The sequence below is a fragment of the Artibeus jamaicensis genome, unplaced genomic scaffold (genome assembly GCF_021234435.1).
Source record: "Artibeus jamaicensis isolate MK-2021 breed Jamaican fruit bat unplaced genomic scaffold, CSHL_Jam_final scaffold_1964, whole genome shotgun sequence".
In the NCBI taxonomy this organism is placed as follows: domain Eukaryota; kingdom Metazoa; phylum Chordata; class Mammalia; order Chiroptera; family Phyllostomidae; genus Artibeus; species Artibeus jamaicensis.
The window spans coordinates 7,982,513-8,009,371 of NW_026522030.1; the positions used below are offsets into that span (position 1 = coordinate 7,982,513).

The 26,859-nt window shown below is 52.5% G+C and overlaps 1 protein-coding gene across 2 annotated transcripts in view; it reads right to left on the bottom strand.

The window, feature by feature from the left end:
• Positions 1-402: 402 nt before the first annotated feature.
• Positions 403-26,859, bottom strand: part of SNX30 (sorting nexin family member 30) — an 84,865-nt gene continuing 58,408 nt past the window's right edge. For both annotated transcript variants that reach the window (XM_037152666.2, XM_037152667.2), the window contains exons 4-9: positions 26,651-26,809; positions 23,206-23,401; positions 21,291-21,490; positions 13,169-13,255; positions 3,986-4,138; positions 403-1,718 (exon numbers count right to left, since the gene is read on the bottom strand). In XM_037152666.2, coding sequence (XP_037008561.2) covers positions 1,659-1,718; positions 3,986-4,138; positions 13,169-13,255; positions 21,291-21,490; positions 23,206-23,401; positions 26,651-26,809 — 855 coding nt within the window. In that variant the 3' untranslated portion in view covers positions 403-1,658. The remainder of the gene's footprint in view (positions 1,719-3,985; positions 4,139-13,168; positions 13,256-21,290; positions 21,491-23,205; positions 23,402-26,650; positions 26,810-26,859) is intronic.

The following is a 26,859-nucleotide window of genomic DNA, read 5'->3' on the forward strand; positions in this document are numbered from 1 at the left end:
AGAGGGGCTCTAACAGTGCAGTCAAGTACCCACTGACGTGAAAATCGTGACTTAAACTGTGACTTTTTCAGACGTGAGGAAACAGAACCGAGCTGGTCCGTGCTGTCCGTCCGTCCGACCGCTGCCCCAGCGGCCACACAGCCGTGGCCGTCACGTCTGCCAAGTCTGATGTCGGGAGCGGAACAAAGCGACCTCAGCCCACTGCACACTGGCCACTGTTCGCCGATTAACTTCCACAGGCAGCAGGGTCTCAGCACAGCTGTTCCGTTTTTTAAAAAAATGCTATCACTTACTTGAGATTTATAATTTTATAGGGATGAGCCACCCATGAAAGAATACAAAAGCGACACACAGAGCTTTGTTTCAGGAGAAGAGAAAAAAAAAGAGTTCCTTCTTTGTCTGCTCGTGTTTCTGTCCATTTGAAAAGCAAACCTGGTAGCAGTTGGAGACCAGGACTCGAGATGCAGCCAGTGGCCCCCAGGGAACCCGCTGCACGTGGGCGCCAGCTCAGCTGGGAGGGGGGTTCACTGCTGCTCGCGTCACCTTGGAGGCCACGCCAGCCACAGACTTCTCTCTGATCAGACGCCGGTGCTGGTTAAAGCACCTCACGCAGGCCATCCGCACTGAGCTCACAAAATTTCAACTGTGTCGCAAGGACAGGCCACCTTCTCACCACAAGATGGCCCAAACACTCAGGGGGCAAGAGATCAAACATTAAACTAGGAATTTTTGGTGAGGTAACGGCCATTGCGCAAAGCAGACGCGGGCAGCGGGCCTGGCATCTGCCCAGTGATTGCAGCCGCCGGGGAGGGACCCGCCTTCGGGTCGCCAGCTACTACTCCCCGACAGGCCTGCTCTCCAGGCCGCTGACAGCTCACAAGCAAAAGAAAAACATGGAAGAACGTCACAGAGAAAAAAAACGCACCTTTTTTTTTCATTTTACATACAAAGAGTTTCCGATCTAGCTCATTCTAGTGTCAGAACCAAGTTCAGGGAGTGCGGTCCCCAGGCTCCGCACGAGGACCAGGACGCTGGGCGCTCTGGCACGGATGCACGCAGGCACCGGTTTCAATGGTCCCGTCTGAAACAGGAACCGTAAAAGAGGTGTCGCCCATCACATGCAGGCCGCAGGCCGTGCTCACGGCTACAGGCCACTGTACATGAAGGACCTTCCAGGGAGGGGCCCACACCTCCTGCTGGGCCGAGACGTGTCGATGCCCAGAGACGTCGGGCCCGGAGCTGCCGTGCAGCCTTGCAAAGCCAGGGTGGCCTTCTGTCTGTGCCTTCCTTCCTCGTGTCCCCGGAAAGCAGGACCCCGGTTCTCTCCCACGACAGGCCGCTAAGTCCAATGTCGCAAAACAGGAAACCGCAATGAGGTTTCCCTCACCGTGGGATCTTCCACGTCACAGGTCCCTTCACAGCAGGGAAGGTTCGCTGCTTCGGCTGAGATGACCACCGCCCTCCGGGCTCCACCGAGGAATAAATACCAATTAAAAACATCTGTCAGACAAAGGCAGGTGGGGATGGGAAAGAAACACGCGAGGAGAGATGTTCCCGCAGTTGTTTTCTCAGTGCCACCGCGCTGGCACGGCAGGGACGTTCCGGGATGGGGCGCCGTGCCCTGTGTAGGTCGAGGAGCCTCCGTCCCCAGGAGGTGCTCACTTGGCCTCCGGCTTCTCCTGCAGCAGTGGAATGATCGACTCCCACGCCGTGAGGCACTGAAACAACAACGTGGGTGCCCGCTATCAGCAGCCAGTTTCAGGTTTCGGGGTCAGTGCCCTAACTCTGCTCTAGTCCTGCCATTCCTGCTGGGTCGCCTTTGATTGACACCCACGCGCCTGATCCACAACCACTGGGGATGGGGGGGGAGGGGGGGCAACGGGCGTTGGTTTTGAACACATCACCCTACGTGCACAAAAGGTCACAGCGTCTGCACGGGGCCTAAGCTCACTGTCTGTGCTGAACGCTCATGGCCGGTGAATGGAGATGGGGTTGCCAAGAGGAACTGTTTCCCTTCCAAGAGCTGAGAGGAGACCAGGCAGCAAACCCGATGAGGCCCTAGGTTCTCAGCCAGGACGGAGACACGGCCCCAGGTGCGGGTGGTGCTTGTGTAAGGCTGTAAATCATAGTGGAATGAGTCAACCACCTGACTCTGAGGGGGTGGAAACCTGCTTTTCCTCACCAACCTCACCTTTGCTTGCATGGGCTCCTCCTGGGTCTCCCCAAAGGGAAGATGGAGGGGGGGCCTCTGTGTTTATTGTTTCATTATGTCCAAACACTGTTACGTACAGGGTCCGGCAGAAGTCAGGCCTGCTTGAGTGTGGTTGGGAGGGGAATGGTAGGGGTGTAATCTCCATAGTTTTAATGTGAACATTTCACCTAAAATGCCATATGGGGCACCCGAGTGTGATGTTGTTGTGTTACAGAATTACATGCTTATGATGTTGTAATAAAAGATGGTGTCATTAAAAAGGCTCGTGATTCCCAAACAAGTGTTTCTCTGCTCTACGGGTCCACTGTCATCCCAGATCCCTGTGAAGGGCCAAGGACGCAGAGGGCTCTGGCGCTGTCCTCTCAGAGCCTGCTGAGCAAGAACTGAGTCTCCCCTTGAGAAGCCTTTTGCGAAGAGGGAAGGACAGAGGAAACGCACAGGCTAGGAGCCGCCCCCGGGGTGAAGCAGGACTCTGCGTGAGTCACCGGGAAGGAGGAGGTGGGAGGAGAGAGGCATCCACGGGTTAAGCAGGGAGGGAGGAGAGGTGAAATCGCTCCGGGTTTCTCCTTCCCAGTGACTCTGAGGTTGGAGAAGCTGGACTGAGACCCTGCCCTGCATATGGGAGCCTGGGGAGATTCAAGGGGCTGGCTTTCGGCCAGGGACCCAGGGTGGGGGCCAAGGCACTCTGGGTCCTGCTCTCTCCCTCGGCCACCATCTCGGACCTGGAAGGGTCCTTCTGTGTCCGAGATGGGGAACCAAGGCCACACCAGCTTTCCTTTTGGTCCTCAAATGCTTTTCCTATCTTGGGACCCTGGCGTAGGTCGCTGCTCCCTCTGCCTGAAATACTTAGTCCCCAAGCCTTTGCTTCTGGGAATCAGATCAAACGTAGTTTCCTCAGTTTGGCCTTTCCTGCCCACTCCACTTGCCCCCTCCCACCCACCTGGAATCTGAATTATGCCCCCTAGTGCTCTGTCCCAGTTTCCTGCTCTTCCCTTCACTCTGCAGAGGTGGGATTATTGTATCAGTGGGTAGCCTGCACTAGACCGAGGGCTCCTTCGTGGTGGGAGCCCTGCCTTGTTCACTCGTGTGTGCCATCCCCGGCACACGGCACATACGCACAAAGCTTTGTTAACTGTAGGAAGGAGCCAAACGAGGCTCCAAGACAGTGATCCTATTTGTGGGATTTGGGAATTCAAGGAAAAAAAAAAGCTGTTTTAATAGCTTTCCTTTTTGATCCCACATGCCTTTATTTTAGGCATTTAAAAGCATCATTTTAAAGTCTATTTCTAGAGAACAAACAGCATTTTAATACGCGGTCTACAGCCTCTACCAGATTGCCAAAGCGATCCACAGCACAACACCAGTGAAGGGCCCTGGAATGCAGAACCACAACAGGGGTCACTTTAAGCTGTAAGCCCAAAGCCTCCATTTAAGTAACCCCTAATGGCATTAATGTAGCCCCCAAACCTCCATCAAATGGGGGCATCCCTGCACTGAAGGCCAGGTTGATTCTGGGAAGCAGCTGACGGCCAGGACCAAAGGGCAAGAAGGTAAAACTGCTTCCATCAGCACTGACTGAGCCCGAGACACCAGCACCGCATCAAGCGCAGCTGGGCCGAGACGGGCAGGGGCTGCGAGGAGTAAACAGACAACAAGGGCTGGGACTGGCAGGGGCCCGGCTTCTGGGTTTCTGCCAGGCCCTTCGGAAAGGCTCTGGCCGTTGGAAATGCTTCCTTAACAAGGGGGCCGGGGTCTGGTCGGCGTGCACATCACCTTCTCGTAGTACTGGATGTTCTTGTCGGCCATGCCCATGAGCAGCTGCCGGAAGTCCTGCCTCTTGTTGTTCTGCCACCTTTCCATGTCGGCTTTCAGATCAGCATTGAAACACTCCATCCGATCCTGGCATTTCTCAACGTCCGCGGGCACCTGGAAGGGGGACGCAGAAGTGGGGGCCCTGTACGTGCGGCTGGCTTCTCCTGCCTGGAACCACTCAGCTCGCACGTTCATGACGGGCCGGATTACTGCACTGCAATGCCCCAGACACGCTTTCTCCTCTGCAGGCCTTTACTTGAAGGTGGAGCCCATTGTTTTCAGGTCTAAGAAGGAATTCTGAAGCAGACCACCCCGACCCAAACCCTCAAACCCACCCAAGCACAACAGAGACTCGTGGGGGAACCCCCTCTCCATTTGCAAGCAGGAAGAAGAAACCTTGCATTCGGAGGCACATGTCTTTGGTTCCTTTTTTAAAACATGACCATCTATGTAGATTTTGCAAATATTCGGCAAAATGGCCCACTGGCCTCCTGTGTCCAATACTGAAAGTAGAAAAGGTTTTCCCGTCATCATGTGAACTATTGCATCACCTCTGATTTGGGTGATGTCTACCCTCATGAATCAGAGAACTGACTGCAATGACCAGACGATGGGCCGACTCCCTCCCCTGAACCCCACATTACAGATAATCTGGAGACTTGTCCGTGCTCCCCAAGATAGCAGATTGCCAACAATGAAGAGTGAAAGTCAGGCAATTCTGGGGAACTAAGAGATGTGTGTATGTCAAAATACATATCTATATTTATTTGTGTGTCCCCCCCCCAAAAAAAAAGAGAAATGTAGCAGGCTATTTCGACTTTTAAAAAATATATAAATTACTTTATTGTTGTTCAATTACAGTTGTCTGCATTTTCTCCCCACCACCCCATCCAAATCCACCTCCCTCCCCCTTGGGTTTGTCCATGTGTCCTTTATAGCAGTTCCTGAAAACCCTTCTCCCCACTGTCCCCTCCCCCTCCCCTCTGGCTATTGTTAGATTGTTCTTAATTTCAATGTCTCTGGTTATATTTTGTTTGCTTTTTCCTTTTGTTGATTACGGTCCAGTTAAAGGTGAGATCATACGGTATTTGTCCCTCACTGCCTGGCTTATTTCAGTTTTCAACTTTGCCTTATAGGGGACTTTTTCAAAATGGAACGGTGTCACCTGAATTTCGCAACTTTCATTTTGCTTTGATGGGTCTCCGTGCATCCTACACATCCAGACAGAGAGCATGCAATGCTACGAAAGGTGATGGGAAATTATCACCCCGGTTGCCGAAGCACAAAGCTCGCTTCTCTCCCGAGTCCAGGGCTCCTCACTGGGCCCTGATGGTCACTAGAGGCCAACGTGCCTGAAGCTGGGGCAACGCCCACCTGCCAGACACTTCCCAACAACAATCAGGCCTTGTACCTGCTGTGTGCCGGGTCCTGTGAGCCCTGACGTCTCCAAGCTGTGGAGACAGCTTCCGGGTCCATCTCCACCCACCTGGGAGGTTTTGTACCCAGGTCTGATGGGCACGGAGTCAACTCAGGAACACCAGTAATGGTGAGGTCAAGCCTGAGGGAGCTGGACAGCTTCGGGGCTTCTAAGGCCGAGGGCACTGGCCATCTGCTCGGCCACGCAGATCGTTCCGAGGTGGTTGTGGCACACGGGAGGGAAGAACAGGAAGCAGCCGAGGGGAAGGGGTCAAACGTGCCTGGCAGGGGGGCTCGCCTTTGTGAGACAAGGAAAGTGGGAGAGAAAGAGCTGGCGAGGCACCCTAGGCAGCCTGAAAAGAGAGAAACTTTCCTTCTATGGGGGAAAGGAGGCTTCTGCAAAGCACTTAAGCTTCTGGGATCAAAACAAAACAATACTTCAGCCCTGACTGGTGTAGTTCAGTGAGTTGGGCGTCATCCTGCAAACTAAAAGGTCACAGGTTCGATTCCGGGCCAGGGCACACGCCTGGGTTGCAGGCCAGGTCCCCCATTGGGGGGGGTGTGAAAGGGGACCAATCAGTGTCTCTCTCCCTCTCATTCTCCTCCCCTTCCCCTCTCTCTATAAATAAACAAATAAACAAAATATTTAAGAACTACCTGGCTTTTACTTTGGATGCCCTGACCGAGACCTCTCTGGCCTCTCCCTGCTGATTCACCCACTGCTGTTGGCCACCTTGGGGGCAAGTGAAATAACACAGGAGTGCCCTGGCTGGGCTGCTCCCGGGCGCCCCCGCCTCCCCTCCACAAACGTCCAGCCAACTGGCCTCAAGGGACGTGCAGTGAGCCAGGGGCTCTGGCCAGGCCTCACCTCCCTGCAGGCAAGTCTACGCTCCCTTACTCCTCGCCTGGGGCCCGGCTCATTTTAGCACCCGGTGGGTGAGTGCCTGGGAGCGACTTCCTGTCTCCCTCACCGCACTGCGTCTGCAAAGAGGGAGTGCGAAGCTCTGAAAAGAGAACCTGGTGGGGGACAGGGGGGCGGGCTGGCACAGGGAGAAGCGGTCAGTGAGGCTCTCTGATTCAGGGGAGTCCTTATGTGGGAAGGGGAGCGTTCTTAAAAGGATGGATGCTTTTTTTCTTGTTGACCCACAAAAATTAGGAGTCAGAGCTACAGCTCTGGATTTTATGATTGCTTGAGTTTGGCTTTGGGAAATGTTTTTGTGCCCGTCATTTTCACGGCACACCCAACACTTGGCACGGAGGGACACCCAAGTGCCCGGGCCTGGTCTCTCTGGGAAGAAAATGAACCTGCCTGGGCAGTCACTGGCAGGATGCTTCCGCTCCGCTCTGAGCCCCGTGCTGGGCGCGCTGGGCGGCGGGACTGGAGACGGAGCCCAGCTGGGGTGCGGGGCCTGGCTTCCTGGGAGAAGCACCACCACTGAGGCGACTCCAGGGACGACAGCAGTGGCACGTGTGACGCTGAGGGAGCGGGCGCTCCAGAGGGACGGCACGTGCAAGTGGCAGAAGTGACACGGCACCTAGACCACCTCAGGAGCAGCTCACAGGCCATAGTGCTCACCAAGGCTCAGACAGAGACTCCGGGGGCGGCACTGGGGGGAGGGGTGTGCCCAGAGGGTGGGAAGCCGGGGACCGGCCTGAAGGCCGGCTGTTCCGATCCACCTCACGCCCCTTCCTGGGGCAGAGAAATGCCTCGCACTTCCTCCAGGTATACAGACCAGCGATTGTCCAGCCATTTTCATCGCATGGCACACTTACCCTAATTACTAAAACTCTGCAGCCCACCAGAGATTGTTATATATTTTGCCGATCTGATGAAAAAAATAGGTATAATTTAGATACGTTCACTCCGAACTGCTACTGATGTATTGGATGTTGCCATTTTTTAATTTGACAATCTAAGAGAAAAGAGGTCAGTGCCCTTGACTAAATACATACTCAGGTATTGCATGTCTTAAAATTTTTTGCCGCACACTGGTTGAGAACCACTGGTATAGACCGACACGGAGCCAGAGTTTCAGAGTTTAAACGCCACACCTCCCACTGACCGGATGGGTGACTCTGGGCCTCCCTCCGCCTCAGCTTCTTTTTCTGGATAATACTATCCGCCGACAAGGTCGTTATGAGGTTAAATGAGGTTGAATGCTTCAAGCACGGGTGCCTGGTGTATGTTAAATACTCAACAAACATTTGTTAGTTCTGGTCAGTATCAATATTATAAACAAAGCCAAGGTCATGAAAGATAATCTATCATTTGCAGAACTCCTCAGGTGAGAATATTTTATTGTGCTTTATTCTACATCTTGTAAAAAGAGGCCACTTTTTTGTTTTCCAAATATACACTATTACAATCAAAATAGATCCTTTTAAACTGCACGCCGCTCCTCACCCCTGCAACCCCACCCAAGGTTTCACCAGAGATCAGAGATGAGTCAACACCAAACTCGACTGTCCTGAGGTTGCCCTGGGCGCCCTGGGGCCAGGGCGGCGGCCGTAACACCCAGAGGGATAGGGGAGATCAGACCAAGCTGGAGGAGACAGAACTGACAGATCAGGGCACAGCTGAGCTGAGACAGAAGGTCTAGAAAGTCAGGGCAGGGCCTGCCATTGCTTGTCCAGGCGACGAGGACATCCACAGGATGAAGGACAGGCCCATGGATCAGGTAGAGGAGGTACAGCAGCTGCAGCCATGGGAGAGGGCAAGGCCTTCCCTCCACAGGAGGGGCCCGAAGCAACTCGACAACCATAAAATGACCCGATTTTAAAGTGAGCGAAGGACGTGGCTAGACATCTCTTCAAGGAAAACAAGACAAATGGCTAACAAGCACATGAAAGAGGCCTCTGCACCGGGAGTCATTATGGAGATGCAAGTCAAAACCACAGTGAGATAACCACCTCATACCTGCTAGGATGGTTATTAAAAAACAAAACAAAATAAAACCCCAGAAAGTAAGAAGCATTGGCCGAAAGGTGGAAGCAACTCAAGTGTCCATCCACAGACAAGTGGGTAAGCAAAACATGGCCTTCACACACAACGGAGTATTGTCCAGCCTTAAGGAAGGAAGGAAACTTTGACACTTGCTCCCCCATGGACGTACCTTAAGGACACTGTGCTAAGTGAAATAAGCCAGTCACAAAATGACAAAGACTGTGTAGTTGCACTGATATGAAAAACCTGCCTAGAGTGGTCAAATTCATAGAGACAGAAAGCAGAAGGGTGGCCGCGGGGGGCCAGAGGGAGGGGCGAGGTGGAGTGGCTGTGTAACCAGTGCAGAGTTTCAGTTCTGCAAGATGAAGAGTTCTAGAGATTGGTCGCACGACGCTGTGAGTTTACGAAATGCACGTGACCTGTACATACACTTGAAAGTGGTTCGGATGATAAGTTTTATGTGTGTGTGCTTTGCCATGATTAAAATGTGCTTAACGTATGGGGGAAGAGAAGAGGGGGCTGAGGAAGGGAGGGGTGATGGGCAGAACTCAGGGAGAAGCCTCCACGTGTGGGATTAATAAAGGAGTCGGCAAACGTCACTAAGAAAGATGGGCCGGGAAGCAGAAGTGAATGAGTCAGACACAGCAGAGCCAGAGATACATGGGAACAGGGTGCGTAGGAAAGGGGGAGGGTTTAAACAGGACAGAATAAGAGGAACTGGGGTGAGCTGTCAGAAATGACCAGCTACTGAAGTTGCCCAATTTTACGAAGAGGAGGGCTGCCGGCACCAGACGCCCAGCATCACATTCCTCCTGGGTTTGTTTCTCCCTGGATGGTCTTTCCGTGACAATCAGTCCACCGAGCAGAGGCCTCTGTGTCTGGATTTGGTGACTGAGGCATTGTTAGAGCCATGCTACAGTATCTGTATCTGAAGGGTGTTGGGATGGCAACATCTGATGCCAGTGGCTGGATGTTGCTTATCACCAGCCACCAAGAAGCAAAATGTATCACCAGCTTAGACTCAAAAGACAGCAACTCCGACGAAGCAGAGAACAAAAGCTTGCTGTTTTCTCTTCGGTTCCCCTATCTCTCATGAGAACGCGCACTACGGAATGCGGGCTGTTGAAGTGATGGGAGAGGGGCCCTAGGGGGTTAAATTAAGCATTTTTGTGTGTTGGGAAGCAGGGTGGTAACAAAAACTCATTCAACATTCACTTAAAAATGTGTTACTTAGCTCTTCCCACACACTGGGCATTTCTAGGTCCTACAATACCTCCACCCAAGTTTCCTTCTTGGAACCAGGCTGGAGATGTCCCGTCATCTGCTCCCATGCTGACAGCAGGTTTTAAAAGTCCCCAAAGATTCTATAAGGCAGGCGGGATCCCCAAACCTGCAGGAAAGGGGTTCACGGCTGCAGTGGACAGGTGCCAGGACCAACAACAGAAGCAATGCAAGATGGGAGCCTCTGGGCCACATGCCTCAGGGTGAAAGGCGGGGCGAGCTGCCCCCCCACCCGCTGCTGTGGGAGGGGCAGCCAGGCTGCTCACCTCAGCTTCCTTCTTCTGGGTTACGGAGAAGTGCTCAGATTTTGCTACTACTCTGTTGTTTCACAGATATCAACATTCCCAGATTCCACCTCCCAAAACAAGGGAAGGCCCCAGCCCTCTCAGATCTTCTGTTAAGGCGTCCAGACCGGGACCGTCCCTGTGAAAACCGCCCACCTTCACTCTCCTTCCCTCATCCTGGTGCTGCGCCTGGACACAGTGTTGCTCCCACGAAAGGTTACCAAGAGCAGAGCTCATCCAGTCCTCGGGGCAAATCAAATGGGGCTTTCGCCCCCACAGTGGCTCTGGAAGGTGGAGCTCAAAACCACGGGAAAGAAAGCGTGGGGACAGCACAAGCTGTTCGTTTCCCAGGTGTCTGTCTGCCGCGGACGGGTGGTCTGGGAGGAGAGGCGGTTGGGAGGTGTGCGGAAGCAGGAGAAGCTTTAGGACACAAAGAAATAATGTCTAAAATACTATGTTCGGACAAAGCGCATAAATCATAAGGGCCTGCCGACTCAGAACACATATTTGGCGTTCCTGCTAGTGACCATGGAACTCGAGTGGGAAGCAGAGGCTCCGCTGGTGGCGCCACCGTGACCGCATCCGGCACTCGGCCCACCTTGCCGTCCTCACGGCAGTGCACGTCTGAACCCACAGACACCGAGGAGCAAACCAGTCCAAGCCGGTGGGGGCGGGGGCAGAGCTGGGACTTGAAGCCCGGGCCATCTGACTCTAAATCCTGTGTTCTTTCCCCCAGAACTCAGGCGACTCGGACAGCCTGATAATGGAGCCCTCCCCTGCCCCCCAGAGGAGCTGCTGCCCCAGATGCTAAACTGGGGGTACAGTTTCTGCTGCCCCCACTGTTACAACCGCCATCATAACAGCCCCTGCTTTGTCACTGAAAATCACGAGTGCTTCGTAGGCAACAAAATGAGCTTTGGCAAGGCTCAGGACCCCACCAGAACGAGGGGAGGCTCAGACCGCCCGCCCACGGTGGCGTGCTGAGGGAATGCAGCTGTGCCCGGAACCTACCGGTTCGTCTCATGGGCAGGAAAGAAACCTGCTTTTCTTGTAAGAACTCCTGTGGCCAAGAGAATGGGTGATGCTCCAGGGATGTGAGGACAGCAGCAGCGGGACAATGTGAACGCCCACAGGGTAGAGAAGAGAAGTCACCCAGGCCAGCGAGGAGCAGAGAGCAGGAGGCGGGAGCCCCCCGCAGCAGGGAGCCCCCAACCGGTGCTCCCTCCACACCGTCTGCCCCAAGGCGGGTATGAACTGCAGGCAGCCAGCAGCCAGGGCAGAGTACAGATTTAATCGGCGTATTATTCACGTTCTTCAGCTCCTGTCTTTGCAGACCAGCTGTCCCAGACAGGGCTGAACATGCATGAAGTGACACTATCTCCTCTGAGAAAGCTGGTGTTCGCAGCTGAGCAGGCACAAGTGCTGACAGAACGACTGAGGTGACATCTTTTAGATACAGGACCCGCTGCTTCCCAACTGGGCCAGCAGCAGAACATGTATGTCATCGCTCCTTCCCTCCCTAGCCAGGAATAGTGACATCTATATTTATACCTGGGAGCTAAATCGTGAGCATGATAATATGAAACATAGACACACGGTATTCCACGCCATCCATTTGAATGAGACCGAGACCTGGGCTTCACACACAGAGACGGCACCGTGCTCCGGACAGTAATGGGGCAGCCAGCCTGGTCACCAGGGCAGGCAGCTGGGGGACAGAGGGCCGCCACACACACAGCTGTACTTCTGTCATCTCCTCCCTCGGGACACGCAGGAGGGAACAGGGGCCTGGCTCCCTGGCCACGTTCCAGCTGCAAACTCTGCGCCAGTGACAGCAGCCCCAGTCTTTGTCATCTGACTCTGCAGAACGCACGCAGCCTTCACTCTCTTGTGTGGACGCTACGGGCGTCAGAGGACACGAGGTGACAAGTGCACCGTGTGCCTGCCGGGTCAAGCACACTGGAGAGAGACCTCTGGCATCAACAAAACCAGGCCATTTGATGAGCTGCTTTGTGCCCTGTCTCCTCACCCACGACCTGGGGAAAGCACAGTGCCTTCCCTCAGGGCCTCGGGTGACTGCCGCGGTGACCGGGTGAAGCAGTCAGGACATAAAGGTCCCACGCGGAGTCAAGGCGTGCCATTGCCGAGGTCTGGGTTTCAGGTTCCCAAAGCCTGCTCCTTTCTAGGTGTAGCTCAGCTCGGCAGCAGCCACGAGAAGCCAGGCAGGTGAGCAAAACCAGGCAGCTCTTGTGTAAACTACTCCCCTGAAGTGTGGGCCCTGCATTGATCTTGGTAATGACACTCCCCGGCCCACCCCCTTTTCGAGAACAGATACACCTTCCAATCACAAAGGGGAGTGGAGGAGCCGCAGGAGAGCCGGCAAGGTCAAGTGCCTGCTCACCCTGTGACCTCAGGCCCCCTGGGAATAAAGAGGGCAGCTGCGCCGTGGGCTGGCTCTGCGGAATAACGTGAGTGACACAAGTGTAAAGTGCTGAGCGCACTGTCAGCACCTGCATCGTCACTCCCGTTGTCGGCCCTGGCTGGCTGGGGGAAGTGACAGGCAGCCCGTGGGAGTGACCGAGGCCACCGACACCTTCATCCTCCATCTACGGCTGTCATCCGCGTCTGGACCCCGGGCACTGGAGGGGGAGGGTGTCGTGAGCTAGGTCAGTGCTCAGACTGGGGGGTGAAGGGCCAGCTTTGTTGGCTTCTCCCCCCCCCCCCCGCCTGCCCCGGCTGACCCAGCTGCAGTCCTACTGTGCACAACAGGCGTGCAGCTTGCTCCACGTGCAACTCTCCACGCTGGTTGGACACACTCGTCCTGGGAGCTGAGCTCGTGCAAGCTGCCCCCTCTCAGCTGCTGTGCCTCTCCCGCTACAGGTTGGTCACAGACCGCGCGTCCGAGAGCCCTGATCTAGACCGTCCTCCCGCTTTCTCCAAAACCCCGTGTCACGGCAAGAGGAACTGCCTGCAAGTAACAGCTGGGAGTCTTAAAAAAGAATCAAATCCAGGAAACAGCAGAAAGCTCACCCCCAGTGCACACTGGGAACCCCCAGAAATAAGACTTAAAGGGAACAAAAAGGGGGACAGCGTCGGCATGCGCCGGCTGGCACAGAGCACCTCGGTCGTGCTTGTGTTGTGTCTCGGGACAAGAGCCACGCGGCTGCACAGGGGGACCGCAGCCCCGGGCGCCCGCCCTCCCCGGGGGCCTTCCCTCACCTTGGGGCGGTCTTCCTTTCTCAGGGCCACGGCTTCCAGCTTGGCCTCGTACTCTGCTTGCACTTGGTCCCTCTTCTTCAGCACGTTCTGTGGGAGGCAGGAAGGGAAGGGAGCAGGTCAGAGAGTTCACGCAGGGGCCTCCGAGCCCCAGGCACCTGCTTCTTTACCCCCTTCATCCCCGGATCTCGGCAGCCAGGCCCCACCATGTGCTCCCGGGACAGCCCGGGACCTGGGACCTGTGTCCTGGACTCTGGAGGAGGCAGAGATTTTGCTGCTCTTGTGGGCAAGAGTGAACTTGTTTATTATCTCATGCAAACATTCTCCACCTTGGGAAGAAAGAGGGCAAAGCCAGTACAAAAGGCCTTCTAAGATGTGAGCTCAGGGGAGAGAGACACCTAAGACTTACCCCCAAACCAATTTCAGGAGGAAGTAACAATATACAGAAACATTTTCACCACATTTGAACAAAATGCAGTTCTACCCATAATGTAAGCTCATTTCCCACTTTAAGGAGAACCATACTCGGAGCTTCCTAGCATGGGAACTCCCCCGACTTTGAAACTGACAGAATACCCCGGGAGTGGGGGGGGGGGGAGGAATGGCACCCACCCATCGCCATGGTGACAAGAGGACTCTGGGCTCCCCTTGGGCCTAGAGAAACTCTGCTGTGCAGAAATGTGGGGCTGGGAGGGGGCCATGCAGGGCACCCTCTGAACTGTTCACGGAAATGCCTGACTCCAAGTCGAAAGGGCTGGTCCCAGACAGACTGATTTGCTCACAGACCCTTTAGACACTTATCTGCGCTCCCCTCTCCGCCAGGTTTACAAAGAGCAACGAGGTAGGCACAGCCCCGCCTGAGGGACTCTGGCAGGTGGGGAGGGACGGACGCAGCGTGAGGCTGCAGGTGTCGTGGGAGGTGCGTGCAGTTCTGCGATCCCTGCACCCACGCGGCGAGCCCACCCGTGATGGTAAATGGGCCCAAAGAGAGCCAGCCTGGAGCTAAAGTGACAAACCGGGGGCCCAGGATGCAACATTTCAGGACACTCCCACGGGCCTGCGCGAGCGCAGGGTCGGCGGCACCCCAGTGCCTCCCTCGGTCTCCCAGGCCTGGCTCTGCCGTTGAGACGCCACCGGGGGAACAGAAGAGCTTGTGGCAGACAATCCAGAGAAGCATCTGCTTCAGCCGAGGGTTTCTTTTTTCTTTTCTTGAATGACAAATGGCAAACCAACAGTGGTGAGAATTCTCTTTCCCATGAACTCAGAAGTCACACGTTGCTATAAGAGTTTCTAATCCCGCACTTTTCCTATTGGGACCTTCCATAAGAGCGTGAAGTCGGGTGGGAAGGAGCCATTACTTGGCGAAGCACCGAGCATCTTGTGTCCCTGACAATGTGCTGAAAGGTGACGAGTGACCCAATCGTTGACAGCGCTCTGGGGACAACCTTCCAATGGAACGTGGCAACCCAGGGAACCTGATGTCATCCCCTGAAGTAAGAATTTACTTCGTTCGAGAAGTGTTTTACCATGGGAAGAACACAAGGTAAAACCAGCGACAGCTTATTTTTCATTGTTCGCCACTCACCTTTCTCCTGTGCACTCGGAAGCCCCTTCCCCATGGCCACCGACCTCCGAGCAGCGAGGTTTCCAGTTCGAAGGACCTTGCTGCTGGGTGGAAGGTTCTGTCCTCTAACACGGCAGCCAGCGGCCCACAGGCTGACCGGGCTCTTGACACATGACGCATGTGATTGAGGAACTTGGTTTCAATGTTTATTTAATTATACCTAATTTGAACTTAAAAAGTCACCTATGGCTAGTGGCTGCCATAGTGGACAGCACAAATCCAGAGAGGAAAACCAACCAACCCCAAAATCAAGGGTCCTTTCTGGACTTCACAGAGCCCAGAAAATATTCTAAATCTACTGGTCTGGACCAAGAGGAGCAAACACCATAATCTCCAACCCAGAGACACACTCAAGCAGTGCTGCCCCTGGAAACACAAACGTAGTCCCGGGGGGGGGGGGGGGGGGGCAATGAGGCAGCAGGGAGGGGCCACCGGCCTGCTTGTCACCGCCACATGCGGCCTTCACAGATGCCTCACGTCTTGTGGGAATCAGCACATGCATCCAGACAGGGGTCAGGAACACGGGTGAGTCATCCCAGCAGCACCTTTCCTGTCCGTGTGGCCAGGACGGGCAGGGATGGTGAGAGGCGTGCCAGCTCCGCACAGCTGCAACAACCCCGTGCGTCTCCTGTCCCTGCCCCCACAGCAGGTGGGGGGGGGGGACAGGGTTCAACCGCACTCCCTCCCCCCCATCAGCTGGGGCGTCCCCTCCCCTGCCCTCTGTCTCCTCGGCCGCTGTCACCCACGCCTCTTTTGGGGTGCCCAGGACACGGCCTTCCCGGGCAGGCTGATGGGAGGGTTTGTGCTAACGCCCCCACATCACTGTCTGTGATGGGAGCAGGAAAAACTCCCAACCACCCCACGCAAGTGAGAGCGTACTGTCCCCATCTTGGACACCAGAACACGAGGAGGGACTTGGCTGAGGCCAGGCCGCTGGCTAATGCCACACAGGTGACTCGCGTGGGCACAACCAGTAACACACTGTCTTCAGCTGTAGTCTCTTCCCTTGAACGACTTCTCTGATGCTCTCCGATTACCCGTGTTCTCTTCCTGGCACTTGTCACGCAGAGGTCCAACGTCATGGTCCAGTCCTCTCATTTTCACTGTTTTTTTCTCTAACCCTCCATTTTTCTTTTTGTTTCACTTTATATCTGATTTCCTTATTTTTTTCTTTTAACTTTTCAATAAATTTTTCGGAAAACTTCGATCATGGCCTTAATTTCCATGAGTTCTTTGTTCTCTGGATTTTAAAAAATCTTGTTTTATGGCGAAGATATCTGTTTTCCTTCTGAGATATGGATAATTTTTTTCCTGGGAACTTTCTTCTCTCTCAATGATGTTTCACTCGATATGCTTTTTCTTCTCTGCTTTTACTTCTCAGTCATATAGAATCCTGTCTGTCCACTAATCCTACAGGGAGAACCTGAAAAACTGACCAAAAGTTCCCTGCAAGTTGAGGGCTTACTGACGGTTCTCTCCTGGAGCTCCGCTGGGGCATTTGGTTGGGGGTTTACCCCTCCCCTCCAGTATCAGCATCTCCCTATTTCTCCCATCCAAGTACTAACCAGGCCCGACGCTGCTTAATTTCCGAGATCAGATGAGATCGGGCACGTTCAGGGTGGTATGGCCGTAGACTTTTCTCCTGGTCTTTTCAGATCTGTCTGGAAAGGGCTCTTCTAGTCTTGCAGGGAAGACAGAAGGCCGAGAGCCAAAGGGAGAAAGATGGCTAAGAGTCTCAACACTCAGAACCTTTCACCTCGCACCCTGACTTGAAGATTTTCGCCCAGCCCTCAGTGGTGCCTGGGATCCGGAGACCCTCTATTCTACGCCTTCCAGAGAATGTGCCCCCAGGCCAGCCAGCGTGGGGAAGGGAGGTGGCTTCTATGGGGGAGAAAGAAGAGAACCAGGAGCTCTAACTGCTTCTTGGGCCCCTAACTAATTTTTCTCTTCAGCTCCTTCTCCCCCCAAGTCCTGAAGGTGCCTGTGCTCCGTATTCTGATAAGTTCCACAGTGTCAACAGGTGGCTCCTTGGTGTGACCCCACAGCGAGCTCCTGCAGCGGCCTCTGGGGTCACCGCGTCCCCTATCGCCACTGAACTTGCTTTCTAGTCCCCAGTCATACTGCTGTTGTGTCCCCTTCCACCACGCTTTGTTCCTGCAAGATGAAGTCTTTTTAAAAAACTGTTCTGGGGTGATTTGGGTGCGATTTCACGAACTGGAAGTTAAAAAATGCATTCAATCTGCAGGCACGGGGCATCTCAGAGGTTTAATCATTGCACTTTCTGATTTTTAAATAGCATTTGAGGCCACATGGATGTCTACATCCCACTTCTTCATAATTTCAGGAAACTGGGGCCTCGGTCTATGATCGCTTGTGTTTAGAAAGGAGGGTTTTTCTGCCCTAACTCAGAAACCCCCTTTTTTAGTTTTTGAAAGGCACCAGAACTAGCCAACCTAAAGCAGTAATTTTCAACCTTTTTCATCTCATGGTACATTTGAACTGATTACTATGATTCTGTGATCTGACCAAAAAAGTAGATATAATTTGATTCACTCACACCAGATGGCTAGTGTTGCTTTGGCTGTTGCCATTGTTTTATGTGACAATCTGAGGGGAAAAAAAGGTCAGTGCCCTGACTAAACGGTCAGGTATTATCTATTGCATGTTTTAAAAATTCTTGTGGCACACTGGTTGAAAATCTCTGACCTAAGGTATAAACTAGTTACTTGACTCATGAGCTCCACCTTGTGGCCCCTGGGGGCAAAAGTGGTCAGGCTAAAGAAACTATCACAATTAACTAAATGGCATCTGAGCGTCTGTAATGCAAAGACCAATTCTGTCTTTAAACCCAAATTTATGCACCCACATATGACCCCCTAGTCATGATTACCAATGGCTTCCATATTATTAAACCCAATGGTTTATCGTGTTCCTTCTTCTAAGAACACTTGTCTGGGCTTCCCCGAGGCCATCTTTTTTTCCCTCCTACGGCACTGACCATTCCTTCTCAGGCTCCTTTTCTACTTGTTCCTCCTCCTCAGGTGCTAGCCCACGGAATATTGCCATGCCTCAGGGCGCAGGCCTAGTTAGCCTCAGTCTCCCCACTGGACGATCTCCCCAGCCGTCACAGATCGAAACGCCGCCTATATGCAAACATCACCCAAACTTCTGCTCCCACTCTGGACCAAACTCAGCAGCAGCTGCCAAGACACCGCTACTTTAACGACTGCCTGGCATTTGTCGGACTCCACATGGCCAAAACCACTCGATTCCCACCCGCCCAAACTCCTCCTCTCAGACTTCCCCGCCACGATGAACAGCACCCCGGTCCACCCAGCTGCGGAAGCCAAAACCCAGGAGTCGTTCTCAATCCCTGCCTTTCTTACTCCACATTAATATGGCAGCAAGTCTACTTGGCCCCTCGGGCAAATCATACCCCCGACCCTGACCCACCCACTTCTCCACCACCACTTAGTCCAAGCTCCAGCCCCTCGGGCATCTGCCCCTCGGCCGGCGGGGGCCATCTCCTCGCCTGGCCTCCCTGCCTCCACTAGTGGGTCTGCAGCCACTCTCCGTGCTACAGCACCAGCCGGCGTCTTCAGTGAGAAGTGTCTCCTGTCACCCCCCTGCACAAGCCAGAGCAATTCCCTTTTATTCCTGAGAATAAAATCCAGATTCTCCACAACCACGGCCTCCAAGACACCACTCTACGTCCTGGCCCCATCTGCCTCTTGGGCCTCGGCCCCCTCCCACTTCCCGCCTTGCTCACTGGGCCGCGCTCACACTGGACTTCCAGTGTGAGCAGACACCATGCTCATCTCTGCTTCAGAGCCGGCCGCTCCTTCCACCTGCAATGCTCAGTCCGACACGTCATTCCTGAAGCCGTTTCCTCTACGTGGCCTTTCCCGGCCAGCCACTGTTCTCTCATCTCGCCCTGGTCGTTCACCAACACCTCTGAGATAACTGTGCTCTCTGAGGTGTATAGGTATTGGGTTGGCCAAAAAATCCATTTAGTTTTTGACATAAAATAAAATACACATTTTTCATTTTCACCAATCAATTTATTGATTCGGGTATCTGGAGTATGTTGGCTATCTCCTGTGTGATATAACATTGACTGTTCTCAATTAATGTCTCGATTTGATCGCTGTCAACTTCAACTGGTCTGCCTGACTGTGGAGCATCATCCAGTGAGAAATCTCCAGCATGAAACTTTGCAAACCACTTTGACACATTTGATCAGTCACAGCACCTTTTCCACCATACACTGCACAGATCTTTTTTGCATTTCAGTTGCATTTTTACCTTTCTTGAAACAATAAAGCATAATATGCCAAAAATGTTGCGTATTCTCTTCCATCTTTGATATTAAAATGGCTACACAAAAAAATTAATCAATTTTGATATTTTTAAATGCAAACTGATATGACAGCTGTCACAATATAATCTAACAAAACTGTTTCAAATGAAATGAAAGAGCACTAAGTACTACTGGAGCCATCTTATGGAAAAACAAACACACTTTTTGGCCAACCCAATAGTATATACTGGAATGTCCCAGGACCATGGATGCTTCAGATGTTCAGTCTGACAAGGGGAAGGGAACATTTTTTCTTTATTTTCTAGGAAGCAATTTTTATGAAGAGTATATCTATGTAAGAGACAAGTTTAGGGACACTCCTGGGATTTTTTTAATTTATGTCTGTTTACAACACAGATACTATTAGCCTACTAACTTGTAAGTACAGCAAAATATTCTGGTACATTTTAAACAAGTCAGGAGGCCTCTTGATTGATATGCAAATCACATAAAACATTAGTTTCAGGTATATATGACGATTTGACGATTTGTGTACATTGTGAAATGAGAGTAGTTAACATCCATCAGTGCACGTGCAATAGTTAATTTTTTTCGTTGTGATCACGACTTTTAAGATCTATTCTCAGCAGCTTTTGAGCACACAGCACAGTGATAACTGCAGCCACCAGGCTGTGCACTAGATCCCGTGGCTTATTTATTTTGTAATCAGGAGTTTGTACCTTTAGACCCCCATCGCCCATTGGCTTCCACCCTCCCCGGAATGCCTGTCTATACTTGTTTCAGCCACAGAATTAAACATGCAGTGTGTGGATCTCAATTTTAAAAATGCAACGTAGTAGGAGGAGCCTGGGACACAAATCCGGAGTCAGACGCCTTGGTTTTCAGCCTCAGTTCCAATAATTACCAACAAAGCTGCCTCTGGGATCTCGTGTGTGAGTTTTATCCTTATGATCATCACTACCAGTATTTCCACTTCACAGGCAAGGAGATTTGTACCATGTCCCCTGGTCACTCTCAGATCCAGACCTGACCCTGTCTTTGAAAGTGTTTTATTAGCAGCTTTTCAGAGTATGCGTGAGACAGGGATTCACTCCACCCGCAACAGGCTCCACTTTCCATCACTCACACTTGAACACGCATAGAGAGCCTTAAAACTCCACAGTTTTAAGAAACTTCTCTGATGGAGCAAGGGTGACGGGGATATGAGAACTCATCATACCCCTCTTTCCGACTTCTGTGTATGCTTGCTATTTTCTATAAGAAAGCTTTTATCACCAGTTGGTTCTTTATTTTTTTTTTTTTTTCACTCTTTCACAGAACCCAAGTTGACCGACAGGCTTCTCTCTAGAGATTCATCAGCCCCGACCCACCGAGGTCTCCTCTGGAAAGCAGAAAAGGGGGGCTACTGGAAGATGGGACGTCAGCCCGGAGCCACCCACCCACCTCTGTTGGTCAGGAGGACCGGCCCAGGCTCCAACCAGTCTGCATACAGGCTGCGGCAGTTTCCAGTGTGGGTGTTAAAGTGTTTGATCCTTATCACCTTCGTTCTAAAATATTCCAGGTATAGGCTCCGGGTTGGTTTCTCTGTTCATTCCCCCTTGCTGGGCAATTAAAATGTCCTTTGAACCTGGGAGAGCTCCTTCTATTATTTCTTTCACAATTCCCTTCCCTCTCACAACCAGAAACTCTTATCAGTTGGATATGCTGGACCTCTGGGACCAGTTCTCTCTGTCTCGTCCCTTCCTTCAGCTTTTCAGTGTTTTTGCATTTTTTTTCTTTGGCTCTACTGCCCAATGACTGTTTTTGTGCGTTTTACTTTCCGAGATTTCCTCATCCTCATCTTCTGGCTTCATTGTTCAATTTTATTTCAGCAGTCATGTTAACAACCTCCAAGAGCTCCGATCACCCAGTTGTTCTTTTCCCGCCGCATCCTGGGCTGCTCTAGTAACCTCCACACCCCCTTGAATTCTCAGTGACCACGAATATTCCTTCCAAACTATTTTGTTTTTCACTTAATTCACATACTTTGTTCGCCACGGGCTCTACTGACATGCCCACGCGTCTGACCCTGCCCACCCAGGACAAAGGAAACCTGTGCCACATGCAAACGGACAACAATCAGTTACTTTGGGGGGATGACCACAAGGAGAGCCCCAAGTCCCCGGGCAGCGCCGGCTCACCTTCATGGAGTCGGAGTATAAGACGTACTCCCTGAGCACGGGCAGGAAGTCTTCGGTCATGTCGTCCGTCAGCTCTTCCAAGGCGGTGGAGCAGTTGCCGATGCAAGCCGACACCCCCTCCAGCGGCTGGGCCAGCCCCTCCTCCAGGACGCTCCAGGTGGAGTACACAGGCCCGTACTCCCTCAGCTCCACCAGGTACTCTAAGGGCGGGGCGGGGGAGAGACACCGGGAGCTCCAGCTGGGCGCAGTCACTGGTATTACTGACTCCGTGACCCGGCAGCCAGGAGCTCTCGACAGTAAGATGTGCTTCCTCGGCCATTCCCTCCCCTGAGCGTGCGCTCCTTTCAACACGGCACCGCGTGTAACCATTCTTTAAATTGATTTTTTTAGAGAGACAGAAACACTGATGTGAAAGAGAAACATTAATCGGTTGCTTCCTATACACTCCCTGATTGGGGGATTGAACCTGCAACCTAGGTATGTGCCCTGACTGGGGATGGAATCTGCAACCGTCTCGGTGCACAGAACAACGCTCCAACCAGCTGAGCCACCCGGCCAGGGCATACCAATTTTTAAAAATCTCTAAAAGCTGATGCTATAGTTAAGGTCGAAACACCACTCAACCCCACCCCATAATGAGATGCCATGCCTCTGGATAGTGGGGGCCACAGTACCCTCTGGGGCCGAGTGGCAGGAGCCATCCCCACCAAATACCTTCAGAAATAAACACTCGCCTACCCACACAGGGAAGCAGTATTTTAACAACGGTGGCAGAGTCTCCTATAGGTTTAGAGGAATGTTCACATAAAAAATGTATTGATATTAGAGAGACAGACAGAAACATCAGTTTGCTGTTCCACTTAGTTGCACATTCATTGGTTGATTCCTGTATGTGCCCTGACTGGGAATCGAACTCCCAATCTTGGTATTACTGGGATGATGCTCTAACCAAAAAATCAGTTGCAATGGAATTTTAAGAAACGTTTGCTACAGGATATGTGGTCTCACCCAGGCAGAATCACTCCCTCACACAGGGGTCACCCAAACACTAGGTCCTTAGGTGCGCATGGACCTAAAGCTCTCTCCAAAACCTGCGGGCCCCACACAATACCAACAGTGGGGAAAGGAGAATTAAAGCACAGGAAACAAGAAAAACCGTTCTCTCCCCTCACAAAGAAACTCTGGGCCACCATATTTCACCGGGACTCTGGCCGTGACACTACAATGCTGTTGCCACTGTTTAGCAGCCAACAGGTGGCAGCTACTGGACAGTCCTCTCCGTGAGTTTCACGTCACGTGCCCAGCACGATCACCAACGCCATTCGGGTCTGTCTGTCTCATGAAAGGCCCCGACGTTCTGGGATACAGAAAAGCAGGTGGCCACGAGACAGGTGAGGAGGAAGCAGTGGCAACAACGAGGAAGAACACAGGCAGACAGGCCTCGTGTCTGCGCAGTGCAGGGAGAGCGGGACTGAAATGCAACCCCGTCAGGCAGGCGAGTCCATTTCCAGTCGGAAGGCTCGTTGCAATCACAACTTTGGCAAACACAGGTGGCCATGCTGTCCCTTTGAATCATCTTTCTGCCAGAAAAGACAGCCAAGTTTCCTTTTGTGAATTATCTTCCCTGTGAATGAAGGGACATTGTATCTGTGTCTCCACTTCTGAAGCTCAAGTGAAGACAAAAACGGGAGTGGGGAGAGCAACCCCAGGGCCGCGATGCAAGGCAGAGCGTGTGGCACCGGTTGTTCTCCGGCCACAGCCACCTCCTCCCCTCCGGGTGAGTGTTAGTTTCATAAGTAAAATATGGCCTCGTTCTGTCCCTCCACCACCTCTGCAGTTTGATCCTCCTTAGCGCACACGAGTGCTGTTTCTGCGGGTTCCTGTGCATGCCCCAAAACCTCAACAGAGAGCTCACCTATTTCCTCTTTGATGATCCGCTGAGCTATCCGATCTATGGTTCCCAGTTTGAGCGCAAACGTGTCTAGGTATTCGCCTATGGCTGCAAACTCCAGAGGCCGACTCCTCAGCTTGTAGCCGCCGGTGACGTGCTTGACCGACTCGCCCACTCGGGTCAGCAGCGCCATCCCTTGCTTCTTGTGGGCATTCAGGTCCTAGGGGCGACACAGGTACAGATAACCCCAGAGGCTCAGGCGCCCACACAGTCAGAACTCAGTAACTAGCTCCCTCAGGCAACGGCCGTTTGGAAACAGAGGACTCAGAACACAAGGAGCCGAGCTGGAGGGCCCGGCCACACGCACCAAAGGGCCCCCTCTTTGCCATCACAACCCGCAGGCTCACGGCCCCCTTCCAACCAGGTTCACTCGCCTGAGTGTGTTCTCCTTTAAACAACACTGTGTCTCCAACATCACTTTGCAACACGTTTGACCAAAACCCAAAAGTCCCTTTGTCCTTCGCAAAATATCCTAAGTTGTATTTAGAACCAAAATTCAGGAGCTGAAATTCACTCCATTCAGTTATTCACATCTCAAACAAAGCCAAATAAGAGGAGAGAGTAAAGGGGGCGGGGGAGCCAGAAGTGGGGACAGAGAAGCCAGCGCTGGAAACTCAGCGCAGAAGTGGGCAGGGGCTGTAAACAACCAAACGTTGCATCCTGGGCTTCTTGGTCAAGGCACAGACAGGGAAATAGGTTGAGCCATGTAAGGCACTGAGTCTAAGTTTAAAAAGCCCGTCAGGGTGCGGGCAGAAAGGAGCTACTGCCTATCAGGAAAGTAGAAGAGGAAGCGACAGTATCTTCAGGTTCTTCTACATCCCTAACTTGAATGGTGCCTCCCCAGATGGTTTTACGGAAGATGCAGGGGCCTAACATAGGAACAGGGCAGGAAATCACGGTCACTGCCACTGTCCAGCAGCCTCCCTGCCTCTGACACACAACACAGGCTCAGATCTCCACGGTGTCTGAGGTGCAGGCTCCTCCCGATTTCACTTCCTTCCTTCTTCACGCAGGCCGGGCCTTCACCTTTGCTCCTGACTGCACCCTTTCCCATCCACCCCGCCGCAACCCAGACCCTTGCCCTAGCAACAACCCCCCCTCCCCATCTGTATCTTCAACTTCGAATCCTTCAGCATATAAACTCCAGCCAAGGCTCGCCTGTCTGAACAACAGCAGAAGTCACCCCCAGCCCCCTTCCTCCACCTCTCTCCTTCTCTGCAAAGTCAGGATGCCAGAGAGAATGTTCTAAAAATTCCATTTCCCCTTCTAACCATATACGTTCTAGGCACATAATATCCTCAGAGGCACCAGGCTTGCACAAGACCATAATGAAGCTTTGCAATTCTCAAGACTGATTCCGCAGATAGTATTTTTTGGAGCGGGGCTGGATCCAGAAGGGCTCGTTGGGTTGCATAAGCTCTGTTTAGAGTAGACCTTTGAAAGGGTAGCCCCAGCCATCCAAGTTAATTAACATGTTGGCTGCAGCGCCTATCTGATTGCTGCACCCTTTCTGCCACAGATGAAAACGCCGATTCGAACACAGTGGGTGCTGAGTGTCCCCCACCTCTCCCAGCAGTCCTGGCTGCTGCTTCCAGGCACGCCTGGTCTGTGATAAGAGCACGTCCTCGCAGGGAGGAGAAAGCTTCTGCGCTCGCCGTGGCAGGTGTGTAAGCGGGCAATTCAAGAACAAGACCAAGTTGCTCGAGGTGTTGAAAGAAAAGATTGGGGGGGGGCAGAGTCTGGGGGAAGAAAGAGATGGGAGATGGAGGAGTCCACACTTCAGTTCAGTTTGGCAGAATGAAGAAGTTCTGGAGGTTAGCGTACAGCGGTGCAAATACACCTAACACTAATGAACTGTACGTCCTGAGAAAGTTAAGATAGTAAATTTTGTGTTATGAGTATTTTACCACAATTTTAAAAAACGAGAGAGAAGATGGGGTTATTCGTTGCATTTAGTTCAGCAAGGAACACTGAATTGGGGCTAGACTTTGTTCTGTTTAAACAAGCCAACTTCACTCACTCACTAGCATGAATTTGGACTTTCATTAAGACACCGAAGGACTGTTTTTAATCATTCCATGCTGCCTGGCCCACAGGTAAATTCCACACACACACACACACAATCTTCCTATTTATTCTTCACACGATGTCCCATCCACCAGGGGTCCAACCCCCCCCCCACCCTTTTGCCTCTGTGTAATTAAAATGACTAAGCTCGAGGGCCTACCTGGCCAGGACACCTATAACTTGGGAGAATCAGTGAGCTGCACTTTGGGGACAGCAGAAATGGAGTTTACTTTGTGTATAAGCTGAAAGAACTACCTCAAGGATCAGCTCACCAGGAGACACTTATTTAAAAAATAACACAAGTTTGACCTGTGGGGGAAAGGCCTCCTAGAAGAAAGGAAGATGAATAGGAATGTCGTCGATGAGGCTAAATGCCAACGGGGGTTTTAAAGAAAAACTGCCCGAAAACTAGCGGACGTGGCCGCGTGGTTTCTGGTGCCCGGAGACAGGCGCCCTCTCGGAAGGCTTCAGCGCCCCCGAGGCCATCCGTAACTATCTCTCATTTTTTGCCTTTTCAGAAAAGAAGACTGGAAAGCACCTGGGCCTCAGTACCCTTGCCAACGTGGGAAAAACTACCTACGTCCTGAAGGTGGGAACATGACACGTGAAACCACACGGGAGGAGCTGGAAGGGAGCTGGCGTGGGATCCCGCTTCTGCAGACACTCGGGGGAGGGTGCCGCAGGTTCCTGGCCAGGTCTGCCAACAGGGAAGTGCAGAGAGAAGCTGGTGAGTCTCCGAGTGGCGTCTGAATAAACGGAAACTGGCAACTGGGTAGAACCCAAATACTTCTCCAGCAGAGGCTTGGAAAATGCCCACCTGATCCAAAACTTGGCCGTGGCCAAGTAATACCGAACTACTCATGGTCAGGCAGTCTGTTCCAGAGCCCGGGCGTGGCCTCGGGGGCCACAAGGGCCCAACTTCAAACACTAGTGATGCTACCTGAACAGGTGCAAACTCCCTGAATGTCGGTTTCCTCCTCGGCACAGGGTTCTTGTGGAGAACATCCTCACCAAACAGCTGTTCTTACCCTGCATGCCCACCGTGGGTCAGAATGGCCTCACTCAGTGATGCGCCAACAAGTGTTTAAAGAAACACTTATCCCTGCTCCTGGGAAGTGAAAACATCCAAACTTCCTCTGCTGCTGCACGGCTGTGTTTGCTCCTGAATTCAAACACGGTGACCATACTAACGCAAAAGGGCACCCAAAACACAGCAGCCTCTACAGGACAGCCACCACAGCGACCGTACAGGAAGGTGGCTTGTGCAAGACGGAGACGACCCTGAACGAAGAGCCTGGAGAAAACCGGTCTCGGGGAAGGAACAGGAAAAACCTGCCCTCACCTTAGCAGTAAGGAAAACATTGAAGTGTTCATTGAAAGAAAGGACAGGATGATCCGTGATCCTTTTCAGGAATTTATCCAAAGCTCTTCTCCTGGTCTCCACGAACTCTTCTGAAAAACGGTCCACAACACCTTTCACCACAAACTTCTCCGGCAGCGGCTGTGAAGACAGGAAGAAAAATATTCAGAGCAATGGTCAGGATGGTGCAA